This window comes from Procambarus clarkii, chromosome 61, assembly GCF_040958095.1.
Source record: "Procambarus clarkii isolate CNS0578487 chromosome 61, FALCON_Pclarkii_2.0, whole genome shotgun sequence".
Lineage (NCBI taxonomy): Eukaryota > Metazoa > Arthropoda > Malacostraca > Decapoda > Cambaridae > Procambarus > Procambarus clarkii.
Window position 1 is genome coordinate 18265591 of NC_091210.1, and position 13486 is coordinate 18279076.

Sequence of the window (13486 nt, forward strand, 5' to 3'; positions counted from 1 at the left end):
TCCTGCATTTGTCCACCCACGATGGTCATGTACTTGAGTGTAAGAAAACACTTCAGGTTGAAGGACATTGTAGGCTGCTGACGAGTTAGCTGAAGTCATTTATCACTGCCGTTGACATCACCATCTTTCCTGACCAACGAAGGAGGTTATTCCTTAGTCAAATCAACTATGGGGATAATTCCCCCAAAATTACTGTAATGAGGAATAACAAAAATCTTGGCAACTATTTGAAACATCTATCAGAAAAAGAGAGCATCGAACTATATATAAACTTTCCACACAGGTTCGTACAGCAGCCTGTCTTCTCCAGTTGCTACAACGGACAGAACACGGTGTACTAGAACACTGGGGCCTGACTTATCGATCCAGGCACAGTCGCTATGATTTATAATATCCCTTTATTTGTTCGTGCCTTCTGAGCTTGGTACTGCTTCTCCCATCTGAATTTGGCAATGCTTCTCCTCTTTGAGCTTGGCACTGCTTCTCCTCTCTGAGCTTGGCACTGCTTCTCCTCTCTGAGCTTGGCACTGCTTCTCCCCTCTGAGCTTGGCACTGCTTCTCCCTTCTGAGCTTGGCACTGCTTCTCCCTTCTGAGCTTGGCACTGTCTCTCCCCCTCTGAGCTTGGCACTGCCTCTCCCCCTCTGAGCTTGGCACTGCCTCTCCCCCTCTAAGCTTGGCACTGCTTCTCCCTTCTTAGCTTGGCACTGCTTGTCCCTTCTGAGCTTGGCACTGCTTCTCCCTTCTGAGCTTGGCACTGCTTCTCCCTTCTGAGCTTGGCACTGTCTCTCCCCCTCTGAGCCTGGCACTCCCACACCTCTAGATGCTAGGCATACCACATATATATATATATATATATATATATATATATATGTCGTACCTAATAGCCAGAACGCACTTCTCAGCCTACTATGCAAGGCCCGATTTGCCTAATAAGCCAAGTTTTCATGAATTAATTGTTTTTCGACTACCTAACCTACCTAACCTAACCTAACCTAACTTTATCGGCTACCTAACCAAACCTAACCTATAAAGATAGGTTAGGTTAGGTTAGGTAGGGTTGGTTAGGTTCGGTCATATATCTTCTTTAATTTTAACTCCAATAAAAAAAAATTGACCTCATACATAATGAAATGGGTAGCTTTATCATTTCATAAGAAAAAAATTAGAGAAAATATATTAATTAAAGAAAACTTGGCTTATTAGGCAAATCGGGCCTTGCATAGTAGGCTGAGAAGTGAGTTCTGGCTACTAGGTACGACATATATATATATATATATATATATATATATATATATATATATATATATATATATATATATATATATATATATATATATATATATATATGCGAACAAGCCTGAATGGTCCCCAGGACTATATGCAACTGAAAATTCAAACCCCAGAAGTGACTCGAACCCATACTGCTAGGAGCACTCTGCTGGCATACAGGATCCCTTAACCGCTCGACCAACACGACCGGACAAAAGAGGATGGTAATCGAGGCTATTTCCATCCCCCCGCCGGCACTATATATAAGATATATAGTGATGTATAAGATATATATTATATATATAAGATCACAATTTTTCCAGCCACAACTTGGCTCATGTCTCTGACAATCAGTCAACCTTACTCACTGGTCTCTGAGCAGAATTTCCTTCCAACTTACGAGTTCCTCTAAATTTCCTGGCAACCATAAATATCTAATCCTTCACGCCATGAATAGCCTTTCTAACTCTATTCAGCTCTAAGTCACATTCAGAGTCGATTGTGATTTTTTGCCTGATAACGCATTGGCGAGTCTCTTCCCCCAGCGCCTCGCTCGGAGTTGGTAGCGTGGATTGTAATGATGGCTGGAATTGTGTGGGAGTAAGACGGCCGGCCGAGCGCTCTCTTGGAGGTGTTGTGACGCTCCGAAGGCCCTCTTGGAGGCACCCTGACGGCCCGAGCGCCCTCTTGGAGGCACTGTGACGCCTCGAGCGCCCTCTTGGAGGCGCCCTGATGGCCCATGCGCCCTATTGGAGGCGCTGTGACGCCCCGAGCGCCTTCTTGAAGGCGCCCTGACGGCCCGAGCGCCCTCGCGGAGGCGCCGACTGCCCCGGCATCCTCCGCACTATCGTACAGTAGCACCCTTCAGTTATTTGATATATGGACCAAAGAACATGAAGACCGTCATGGGCTGGCTTTCATGCTACGCTGTACAGCAGCCGCTGAGTGTTCTTGCGGTGGCGTGTAAGCTGTCTAGGCTCAGTTAGAACCCTCTCCATCCTACTGACTTCCCTTCCGAACTTTCACCCTTCTCGTATTTTCCCACCACATCTTTTCCATATGTCCTCTCTCATCCCTTCCCATACTCCACCAAGCCATCTCATATACCTCCACAGCCTTCCCTTTCAATACCATCCTCAACCTATAATTTTCTCACCCCAGAAACAGCCATAAATATGTAAGGGCAACAAGGCATGTCTGATGCTTGTGTGGGAGGGGTGACGGGGTGCTTGTATGGGAGGGGTCACAGCGTGCTTATGTGGAAAAGGTCACAGGGTGCTTGTGTGGGAGTGGTGATTGAGAGTGGTTCTGAACCCTGCAGAATCACAATTATGTGAATACCTAATTACACCATCAAGGTTTGGTCTTTATCTCATGGGTCCAGCATCTCAACATTTACTGGACTTATTTACCGATTTCCAAACTTATTGGAAAGCAATTTTTGGAAACAGCAGAATGTATATAATCTATGTATATAATCCACCCATCCCTAATCAGGCAAGAATATTTTCTTCCAATCTTAGAAAGGTTTTTGTCAGTGTCAATTCATTTCAATATCTTTGTGACTCGTCTGGGTACTAAGATGGCACCTCCTGGCCGGGTACAATAGTGTCTTTGTTTGCCAAGTTTTTTGCTTTGAGAATCTTGTTGGTTTGTCATCATTTGCGTGTGTGTGTGTGTGTGTGTGTGTGTGTGTGTGTTTATGTATATATGTGTGTGTGTGTGTGTGGCAGGTGTATTTATTATGTCTGCCAGACAGAGATGTTATTTTTTGGACCTGCCATTCTATCGGGACCCAGAACCCGATTAGTGCCTGACAGCTGAGTGGACAGCGTTTCGGATTCGTAGTCCTGAGGTTCCGGGTTCGATCCCCCGGTGGAGGCAGAGACAAATGGACAAAATGTTTCTTTCACCCTGCTGCCCCTGTTACCTAGCAGTAAAAAGGTACCTGGGAACTAGACAGCTGCTACAGGCTGCTTCCTGGGGGTGTGTAACAAAAAGGAGGCCTGGTTAATGACCGGGCCGCGAGGACGCTAAACCCCGAAATCATCTCAAGATCCTAATCGCCGGTTGACTAATACACTAACTCCCAACCTAATTTTCAGCATTAAATTTTTTAAAAATTCTCTCACGCACACATTCACGTGTGTATGTGTGTGTGTGTGTGTGCGTGTACCTGTGCGTGCTAATTGCCTCAGAAGTACGCCATATTCATCTCCACTTACGAGCACATGCTCCAATTATCCCGCTCAACTCTGAAGCTTCATAATTAATAATCTTGATAGAAATATATTACAATCGCCCCTAAAAGCTAGCCAGCGTGGGAACTCTGAGTCTGGTTAGGGAAAGAAAATAATTTCATTTAAAGTAGCATAACACAATTAATTATGTCTTCTCGTAATTCATTAATTGGCAGCGTAAATAATTTTTGTCATTTACATCGATGAATATAATATATATAAATCTAAATTTGAATAATACACAGGCTTCATAGGCCTAAACTGAGGCCTATTATACTATTTAGTTTATCATTTTATATTTCATATATATATATATATATATATATATATATATATATATATATATATATATATATATATATATATATATATATATATATGTCGTACCTAGTAGCCAGAACGCACTTCTCAGCCTACTATGCAAAGCCCGATTTGCCTAATAAGCCAAGTTTTCATGAATTAATTGTTTTTCGACTACCTAACCTACCTAACCTAACCTAACCTAGCTTTTTTGGCTACCTAACCTAACCTAACCTAGCTTTTTTGGCTACCTAACCTAACCTAACCTATAAAGATAGGTTAGGTTAGGTTAGGTAGGGTTGGTTAGGTTCGGTCATATATCTACGTTAATTTTAACTAAAATAACAAAAAATTGACCTCATACATAATGAAATGGGTAGCTTTATCATTTCATAAGACAAAAATTAGAGAAAATATATTAATTCAGGAAAACTTGGCTTATTAGGCAAATCGGGCCTTGCATAGTAGGCCGAGAAGTGCGTTCTGGCTGCTAGGTACGACATATATATATATATATATATATATATATATATATATATATATATATATATATATATATATATATATATATATATATATATATATATATATATATGAACGATCTCGTCGTTGCAAAATAATCTTATTAATGATGTTTCTCCATAAATCTGAATCAAATATAATAAAAATTACCGGAAGTGATTAAGGGCGCTCACAATATCAATTGTATCCATTAAGTAGCTTCAAGCTGACACTCTATGTATTAGCCAACGCCGACAAAATTGAATCCCATAAAATATTGCTGAGATTCCATACCATGGCACTGGAAAACTCTAATTAGGAAGTGATAAAAATAACCAACCTATGTGTAAAAAAAAATTGAATAAATTTCATTAACACAATATTTTTCCGATGTAATTACACCTCGTGTCAGAATTAGATTATATATTACTCGTATAAGAACTATTTTTTAGATAATTATTACCATTATATGTTTAATTATATTCTGTGAAATTTCTTAAAAGGCAATTTAAATTTTATTGACAGGAAGTAGGAAATTTATTTTTTGATTATATGGTAATATATATATATATATATATATATATAAATATATATATATATATATATATATATATATATATATATATATATATATATATATATATATATATATATATATATATATATATATATATATAGTTGTATTTGGTTTTGCTAATATTGCTGAATTTAATATATTTATCAACTGAACCGTATGCTATATATTGTCCTGTATCCTTTATATAACACATTGTAGGTAATATTATTATTATTTTCTTTTCACTGGTAATCCTTAAGTATATTTTATGCTGTTTACTTAATAATTAGTATTTTTTTCTCCAATATCTACGAGCTACTAAATATTTTTATTAGTGTTTGGGATGAAGAGCTTCTGCTATAACTTATCACCTACTGTCAATGAATTTGTCTTATTTTTCATTGTTGTTTACAGAATATCTCTGGTGATTGTCTGCAGAAATTATGGTATATTTAGTATCCTTGTTGTTTGTGGAGTACCATTGGAACTTGGCGCTATGGTGGTTTTTCTGCCGTCTCACAGTGGGCATAAAAAGGCATACAAGACATTTATCTTTTAAGGCTTTGCGGTGGGTGACAAATTAGTCCATCAGGAGTAAATTAGTGGTCATCTTACGCTTGTAATATACTGTGATTAATAGTGTTCGTTAAGTGTTAGTAGCGATCTTACCAATAAGATACCGTTAGTAGCTATCATAGCAATATAATATATATTGTAACCAAATATTAAATTAGGTATATATTAACTCCCATTTACTGTATAAATGATTGCAAAATTTATGAGGAAAAAATAGAGTCCAAGAGTACAGAGGCAAGGAAGAAATGAGCTTAGGATCCGTCGTGGTACAGAAGACAGAAGCAAATAATAAAACAGGAAAATACAACCAAAGCACTGGACATAAGTAAGAAAAGATTAAAGCAAGGGGGAGAAGCAGGAAATGATAAAGCAAGTTTATGGAGGCGGCTGTAATGAAACGTGTGTGTGGAACGAACATCAATAATCCAGGGAACCGACATGTAATGAAAATTTTTCACTGTGAATTGTTTATTGGTATGATTTATATGGTGCCTTGTTGATATTAAGGTCGTGTCCCTTGTATGTTAAATGTAGCGCACTCACTCTCTCAACATGACAGGTACTGGAGGTTGTGCACGCCGGTAGACTCACCAGCTGGTAGACTTACTTGCTGGTAGACTCGCCAGCTGGTAGACTCACTAGCTGGTAGACTCATTAGCTGGTAGACTCATCAGCTGATAGACTCATCAGCTGATAGACTCATCAGCTGGTAGATTCCCCAGCTGGTAGACTCACCAGTTGGTAGACTCACCAGCTGGTAGACTCACCAGCTGGTAGACTCACCAGCTGGTAGACTCACTAGCTGGTAGACTCACCAGTGTATATATACTATCCAAATGCTGAAACAATTAACAATTGAGATTGACTGGAAGGGATGGAAAGAGGACATCATTGTAAAAATGAAGAGTGAGGGAGGGGGGGGGGGAAGGAAGAAGAAACAGAGAAGGGAGAGGAAGGAGAGGAGATGGGGTAGGGGAAGGGAGTGAAAGAATGATGCTCAACCTATCGAACTATCGGAGGTCGAACTCTGTCCTGCAAAAAAGCGAGGCCGTTGGGATTCCAACCAGCCCAAGTGGAAGGAATAGGGGAAATTATCAATAAGAAACTTTTTGTTAAGAAAGTTACGAATGTTGAGTACTGAGCAATAGTTTACACTATTGTTACCAGCCCACAATGAGCATTGAACATCAACATCAGTTGAAGCATTGAACTTCATCTCCCGACGTTAAGACGGGAAATGAAGTGAAATATGACACAGGCATTACCTTCCTCCAGTGAAGTGTCACTGTGGCACCACTGGCACAGAATTAAAGATAACATTTTAACTCATTGATACGCGTAAGGAGGAAACATTAACTCTATACGTTACTCTTTAACACGAGTAACGTATAGAGTGTCAGTCTTGTTGAGGAGGCTAGAGCAAACCAGAGTTTTCACAACACTTGTCATCAACGGCATCACAACAAAAACAGATATACTCACATTGTCATCAACGGCACCACAACAAAAACAGAGATACTGACATTGTCATCAACGGCACCACAACAAAAACAGAGATACTCACATTGTCATCAACGGCATCACAACAAAAACATATACTCACAGACTTGTCGTTGAGATGGAGGACGACACAAGGCAGTTTGGCTGTCTCCCCTTCCTGTACCGTTACCGTCGATTCTGCTGGACCGAACTCCGGTCTCTGTCCCCACCAGCCGTCCGTCACCCCAACGCCTGTTAGACAGATACAAAATAGATGGAGAGACATCTATTAGCATTCACAGATAACCTTAAGATAATAAATAATCGGTAATAGACAGGTGGTATATAGTGAAATATGACCGACGTTTAGACGGGAGATGAAGTGAAATATGACAGGAATAATAATACCAAAGTAAACATTATATTTGGTCATGTGTAACACGACTGTTTATTATGATATATAGCTCAAGACCTGTCAATCTCATGGGCTATAGATGCTATCATCAACTTACTGACCAGCTTGTTGTATACCTTAGTATACTTCCACTTTATACACAAATAGAAGCACATTACGTCTCTCTCTGAGTATATATATATATATTCCTTGGGGTTTTGCCAGAGCTTACCGGGTCTTCATGGGTATATATATATATATATATATATACATATATATATATATATATATATATGTATATATATATATATATATATATATATAAAGCGGACATCGGTGTAGCGGCAGAGGTCGTTACTGAGTTGTTTGGTCGTCGCATTGCGTTAAGGAGAGGTCGTTGCTTTGCCTAACGATTCAATATATTTCAAGAGGCTAGTTGCTTGCCGATTAAGCAATCATGTTCTCAAATGGAGGGAGCTTGGAGTACATTCGGGCTTGAGTTAATTAATCCACTGTTTTATTACAGGTATACGAGCTGTTTCCATGTGACCTATGGAAGGACTACGTTGCAAGTATTATGTATAATGATACATATTGTAGAGGGCAGAGCAATATTTTGTAGTATAAAGCTCATAACCTAGACTTGTACCTCTACTCTCAGACACACATACTGTAGACCCCCCCCCCCATAACAGCAGACCCCTCCCCCATAACCACACCGCAGACCCCCTCATAATCACACTGAAGGACCCCCCCAACTATCATTCCAAAATCCTTACTATCACATGAAGATCATCACCACTACACGTAAACCTACTACAATTACACGTAAACCATCTACAATTACACGTAAATCCTCTACAATTACACGTAGACCTCTATCACGTCTACCTGTAGTCCTTAACAACTACAATTAGCAATTAGAACCCGAAATTTTCTCCTTAGAACACAAGGTGTAGAAACATTTTATATATTCAGTTAGTGGACGCCAACTCCTAACTCCTTACAGCCAACTGTAGTCGTGTTAAAGTCCTTGAGAGTAGAAAATGTTGAACTCCATCATCGAGTGTTGCAAACCCGACACTTGCAAATGCATGACATGTTGATTATCTCTAACTTGTCATCTCGGCAGGAGGAGCCTTAACCATGACGAAGTTGGTGAGGAAATTGCCTGTTATCTTGAGAGATTGGGTGATATATTATATAACCTGTTGGCGGGAGATTGCCTGATCTGGCTGCATTGTAGTACAGCAGAACAGTTGCAATGTTTGGACGATCAATGTCGTATATCTCATGTTCTGAATTCGTTTGAGCATGATATATGAATTATATATTCTTAACTCTCAAATATAGTCTATATGTCGAGTCATACTCAAACGTCAAGGACACAGAAGAATGCAAGCATGACATTATGTTCGTTTGGACAATATGACATCAGCTGGTGACATGAGTTGAATGGGAACATATTCTAGGAAATTCCATGACATTTAGAAATTATTGACGATCATCAATGATGAAATGATCATTGATGGTGATTGATCAATTCAAATAATTTAATTGTTTAAATGCGGTTTTGTTTAAAGGACATTATTGTCTGAAAGAGCTGTCAGCTTTATAGAGGCTCTCACATACATTTATACAGTCACTAAAGCTATGAGCAGCTGCAGTAGGGGTATGAATATGTTCAGCTATGATATGAATATGTTCTACTGTGGTATGAATATGTTTAGCAATGGAATGAATATGCTCATCTTTGGTATGAATATGATCAGCTGTATTATGAATACACTTATCTGTAGTATGAATATGTTCAGCTGTGGTATGAATATGTTCACCTGTGGTATAAAAACGTGCAGGAGAGGCCTGGAGATGAGAGTAGGGTATGAACACATCCAAGCTGTTGAAGGAAGATTTAGTGATAGTGGTATGAATACCTAAGGCAGTGACACTACCACATGCAGCGGTGGTATGACAAAATACGCCAGTGGTATGACCAAATACGCCAGAGGTATGACCAAATACGCCAGTGATATGACTAAATACGCCAGTGGTATGACCAAATACGCCAGTGGTATGACCTGCACCAGTTGTATGACCAAATACGCCAGAGGTATGACCAAATACGCCAGTGGTAAGACTATCCTTCATATTCCGACGGCCAGAAAGGTCACGCTGTTGGGTATTCGAAGCCGCGACCACAAGATCTTTATATTCACATCAACAGCGTTAAACTTTGAGAGGCAAAAGTTAGTTTTGAGAACTGCCTCTCTAACTATTTAATGACTGCCGTTGGCAGTTCTCGCCCTCATATATATATATATATATATATATAATGTATGTTGTTGAATATGACCGAAAGGTATGAATAATAATTCTAACACGATTTTTCTCAATATTTCTTATGTTTTTCTTCACTGTCGGTGATAATGAAAATATCAATTCTCCAAAATTTATTTTTATTTATGGTCTGACGCCTGAACGCGTTTCGTAATATCTTATGACATTTTCAAAGACATAATTTACACACAAATTCATTGTACTTATACTCTATTGGGTGAGGTGATATGGTACAAAAGTTTTGGGTGAAGTGAACAAACGTGTGACAAACACAAGACAGAACACTGAACAATGAGTATAACTTGGATATGTGAACATAAGAATGGAAGTAACTGCAGAAGGCCTATTGGCCCTTACTTCCTCTGGCAGCTTCCATATTTGTTCGGGGTCTTGAAGTGGGGTAGAATACAGTTGTGCATTAATTGCCTGTTGATTGCTGGTGTTGAAGTTATGATGTGTAGTGCCTCGCAGATGTCAAGCCGCCTGCTATCGATGTACCTATCGATGATTTCTGTGTTGTTTGTTAAGACTTCTCTGGTGATAGTCTGGTTGTGAGAAGAGATTATGTGTTCCTTGATGGCTCCCTGTTGCTTATGCATTGTTAATCGCCTGGAAAGTGACGTTGTTGTCTTGCCTATATACTGAGTTCTTTGGGGCTTACAGTCCCCAAGTGGGCATTTGAAGGCATAGACGACGTTGGTGTCCTTCAAGGCGTTCTGCTTGTTGTCTGGGGAGTTTTCCATGAGTAGATTGCCCGTTTTTTTGGTTTTATAGTAAAATGTTAATTGTATTTTCGGATTTTTGTCTGTAGAGATAACGTTCCTATCAACAATATCTTTCAGGACCCTTTCCTTCGTTTTATGGGCCGTCGAAAAGTAGTTCCTGTAAAATAGTCTAATAGGGGGTATAGGTCTTGTGTTGGTTGACTCCTCAGAGGTGCATGGCGTTTCACCTTTCTTTTTATGATGTCTTCAACAAAACAGTTAGAGAAGCCGTTGTTCCCGTATCTTTTGTTGAAGATATAATGAAAAGAAAGGTGAAACGCCATGCAACCTCTGAAGAGTCAACCAACACAACACTCTATATATATATATATATATATATATATATATATATATATATATATATATATATATATATATATATATATATATATATATATATATATATATATATATATGCTTGTTTATTCTACACAATACCTGAATACTTGTTTACAGTTTATAAATAAAAAGAAATTAAATAGTATTTACAGGCTATTTAAATAGTAAATTAAGACAATTGTCTTGGTCCAAGACGCACCTAATTTAGAAGGAGTTTAGACCCAAAGTCTTCACATCTGAAAATAAAGGGAGTAACAACGTTTCGGTCACAGGACTTTATAATATTCTAGGACGGTCCGAAACGTTTTTTCATTATTTTTCACACATGTGGGTTGAACATCCAATTTTTAGCAATGTTATTGCAACATTTTCAACAGGATATTTGTTGTTATATTTGATCATAAGTTTATTGAAAAAAAAATTATGGATTTTTTATTCGAGGGAAACATGCTTTGTTGCCAACATATACAACATATTCTCGATTTGTGGTGGACCAAAAACATTTATCTTATCTATATGAGAGAATACATTTGAATACTACATGTCAACCTTGAATACTACGCGTCAAACATGAATACAACGTGCCAAAGAAAGTGTTTTAGTTAAACAATACACCACTTTCGTTTTTTATTTGTTGTTAATTGTTAAATAATTTTGCTCAATGCTCTTTACTTCAAAATGACAACAGTATAAATGTAATTTTATTTCTCTGGTAATTTTGCTTTTTCTTCAAGTTTCTTTGCTACGTCGAGTTTCTTTAAGTACCGTGTCTTTCAGCCCAGGGTGGACACGGTCTGTGGGTGGACACGGTCTGTGGGTGGACACGGTCTGTGGGTGGACACGGTCTGGGGGTGGACACGGTCTGGGGGTGGACACGGTCTGGGGGTGGACACGGTCACGCAGGCGTTCATCCTCTCTTTTGCATAAATAAACCTCTTGAGCCTCTCGCTTTTCAATTTAGTCCTCACCTTGAAAGTGTGTGTGTGTGTGTGTGTGTGTGTGTGTGTGTACTCACCTAGTTCTCACCTAGTTGTGTTTGCGGGGGTTGAGCTCTGGCTCTTTGGTCCCGCCTCTCAACCGTCAATCAACAGGTGTACAGATTCCTGAGCCTATCGGGCTCTGTCATATCTACACTTGAAACTGTGTATGGAGTCAGCCTCCACCACATCACCCCCTAATGCATTCCATTTGTCAACCACTCTGACACTAAAAAAGTTCTTTCTAATATCTCTGTGGCTCATTTGGGCACTCAGTTTCCACCTGTGTCCCCTTGTGCGTGTTCCCCTTGTGTTAAATAGACTGTCTTTATCTACCCTATCAATCCCCTTCAGAATCTTGAATGTGGTGATCATGTCCCCCCTAACTCTTCTGTCTTCCAGCGAAGTGAGGTTTAATTCCCGTAGTCTCTCCTCGTAGCTCATACCTCTCAGCTCGGGTACTAGTCTGGTGGCAAACCTTTGAACCTTTTCCAGTTTAGTCTTATCCTTGACTAGATATGGACTCCATGCTGGGGCTGCATACTCCAGGATTGGCCTGACATATGTGGTATACAAAGTTCTGAATGATTCTTTACACAAGTTTCTGAATGCCGTTCGTATGTTGGCCAGCCTGTGTGTGTGTGTGTGTGTGTGTGTGTGTGTGTGTGTGTGTGTGTGTGTGTGTGTGTGTGTGTGTGTGTGTGTGTGTGTGTGTACATACACAAGTAGCATCACATGTATGCTTACTGATGCACTAAAGACAATCGTAACCCAACATCAATTAGCATCAATACCAAGCAACTGTAACAAGACTTCAGTCGTGCCTGTATTCACCATCACTAAGTTACAAAAATTTCAGGCGTTCTCATAGCCTATTTGACCCTACAATCAACACAATCAGGTATGTGAAATGATTGTTTAAAAGGATTTAAGATGACCAACAGACACATCTAGATATAACAGAAGTGACGACGTTTCTGTCGTTTCAGGACCATTATTAAATCGTGATAATGGTCCAGAATGGACTGAAACGTTTTCACTTTTCGGCTCATAAAGAAATATTGTTTATGGCATCACTGAGTATTTACATCTGAAATTGTTTTATTGAATATATATATATTTTTTACTTATGTATTTCCTATATTTATTTTGTAATATTTTGTATGTAAAATATATTTATTCATTTACTGCAGTATTTCTTTGGCGACAATATGATATCACGTCACCAGATAAATTGTTAAACCAATCGTAACTAAAACAACTCTCCTTCTCTTCATCGTTGTTAATGCGTCGTCACGCCATCTTCACTGAGTCGTGACACTAGTTCCATCACCATCAAACTCCTCCCTGAGCTGGCCAGACCAACGTTGATCTTCCAGGTAATTGCCCTCCCAAGCTTTTACGACCTTAACCACACACACATATTATCTGGTCACTGCTTGTACCTTTTCTTCCATCTGCTGAGCCCACAGTCAGCACCAACTTCAGCGGTGTACAGAGGCCCACTACCGTTGTTGGTCCTATGTGTATATATATATATATATATATATATATATATATATATATATATATATATATATATATATATATATATATATATATATATATATATATATATATATATATATATATATATGGGTGTCCTGCGTCATGGAAAGGTTTAGTCCCCTGGCGAGGCTACTGTTGTTGTTATAGATTCAGCTACTCAGAACAAGTTCCTAGTAGCACGGGCTATGGTGAGCCCGTTGTGGAT

The 13486-nt window shown here is 39.0% G+C and overlaps 1 protein-coding gene across 1 annotated transcript in view; it reads right to left on the reverse strand.

Annotated features, from left to right (window-relative positions):
• LOC123774258 (uncharacterized) overlaps positions 1–8464 on the reverse strand; it is a 32062-nt gene extending 23598 nt beyond the window's left edge. Inside the window, exons 1-2 of the mRNA XM_045768408.2 lie at positions 8434–8464; positions 7047–7174 (exon numbers count right to left, since the gene is read on the reverse strand). Of these exons, the coding sequence (XP_045624364.2) occupies positions 7047–7174; positions 8434–8464 (159 nt within the window). The remainder of the gene's footprint in view (positions 1–7046; positions 7175–8433) is intronic.
• Positions 8465–13486: the final 5022 nt, after the last annotated feature.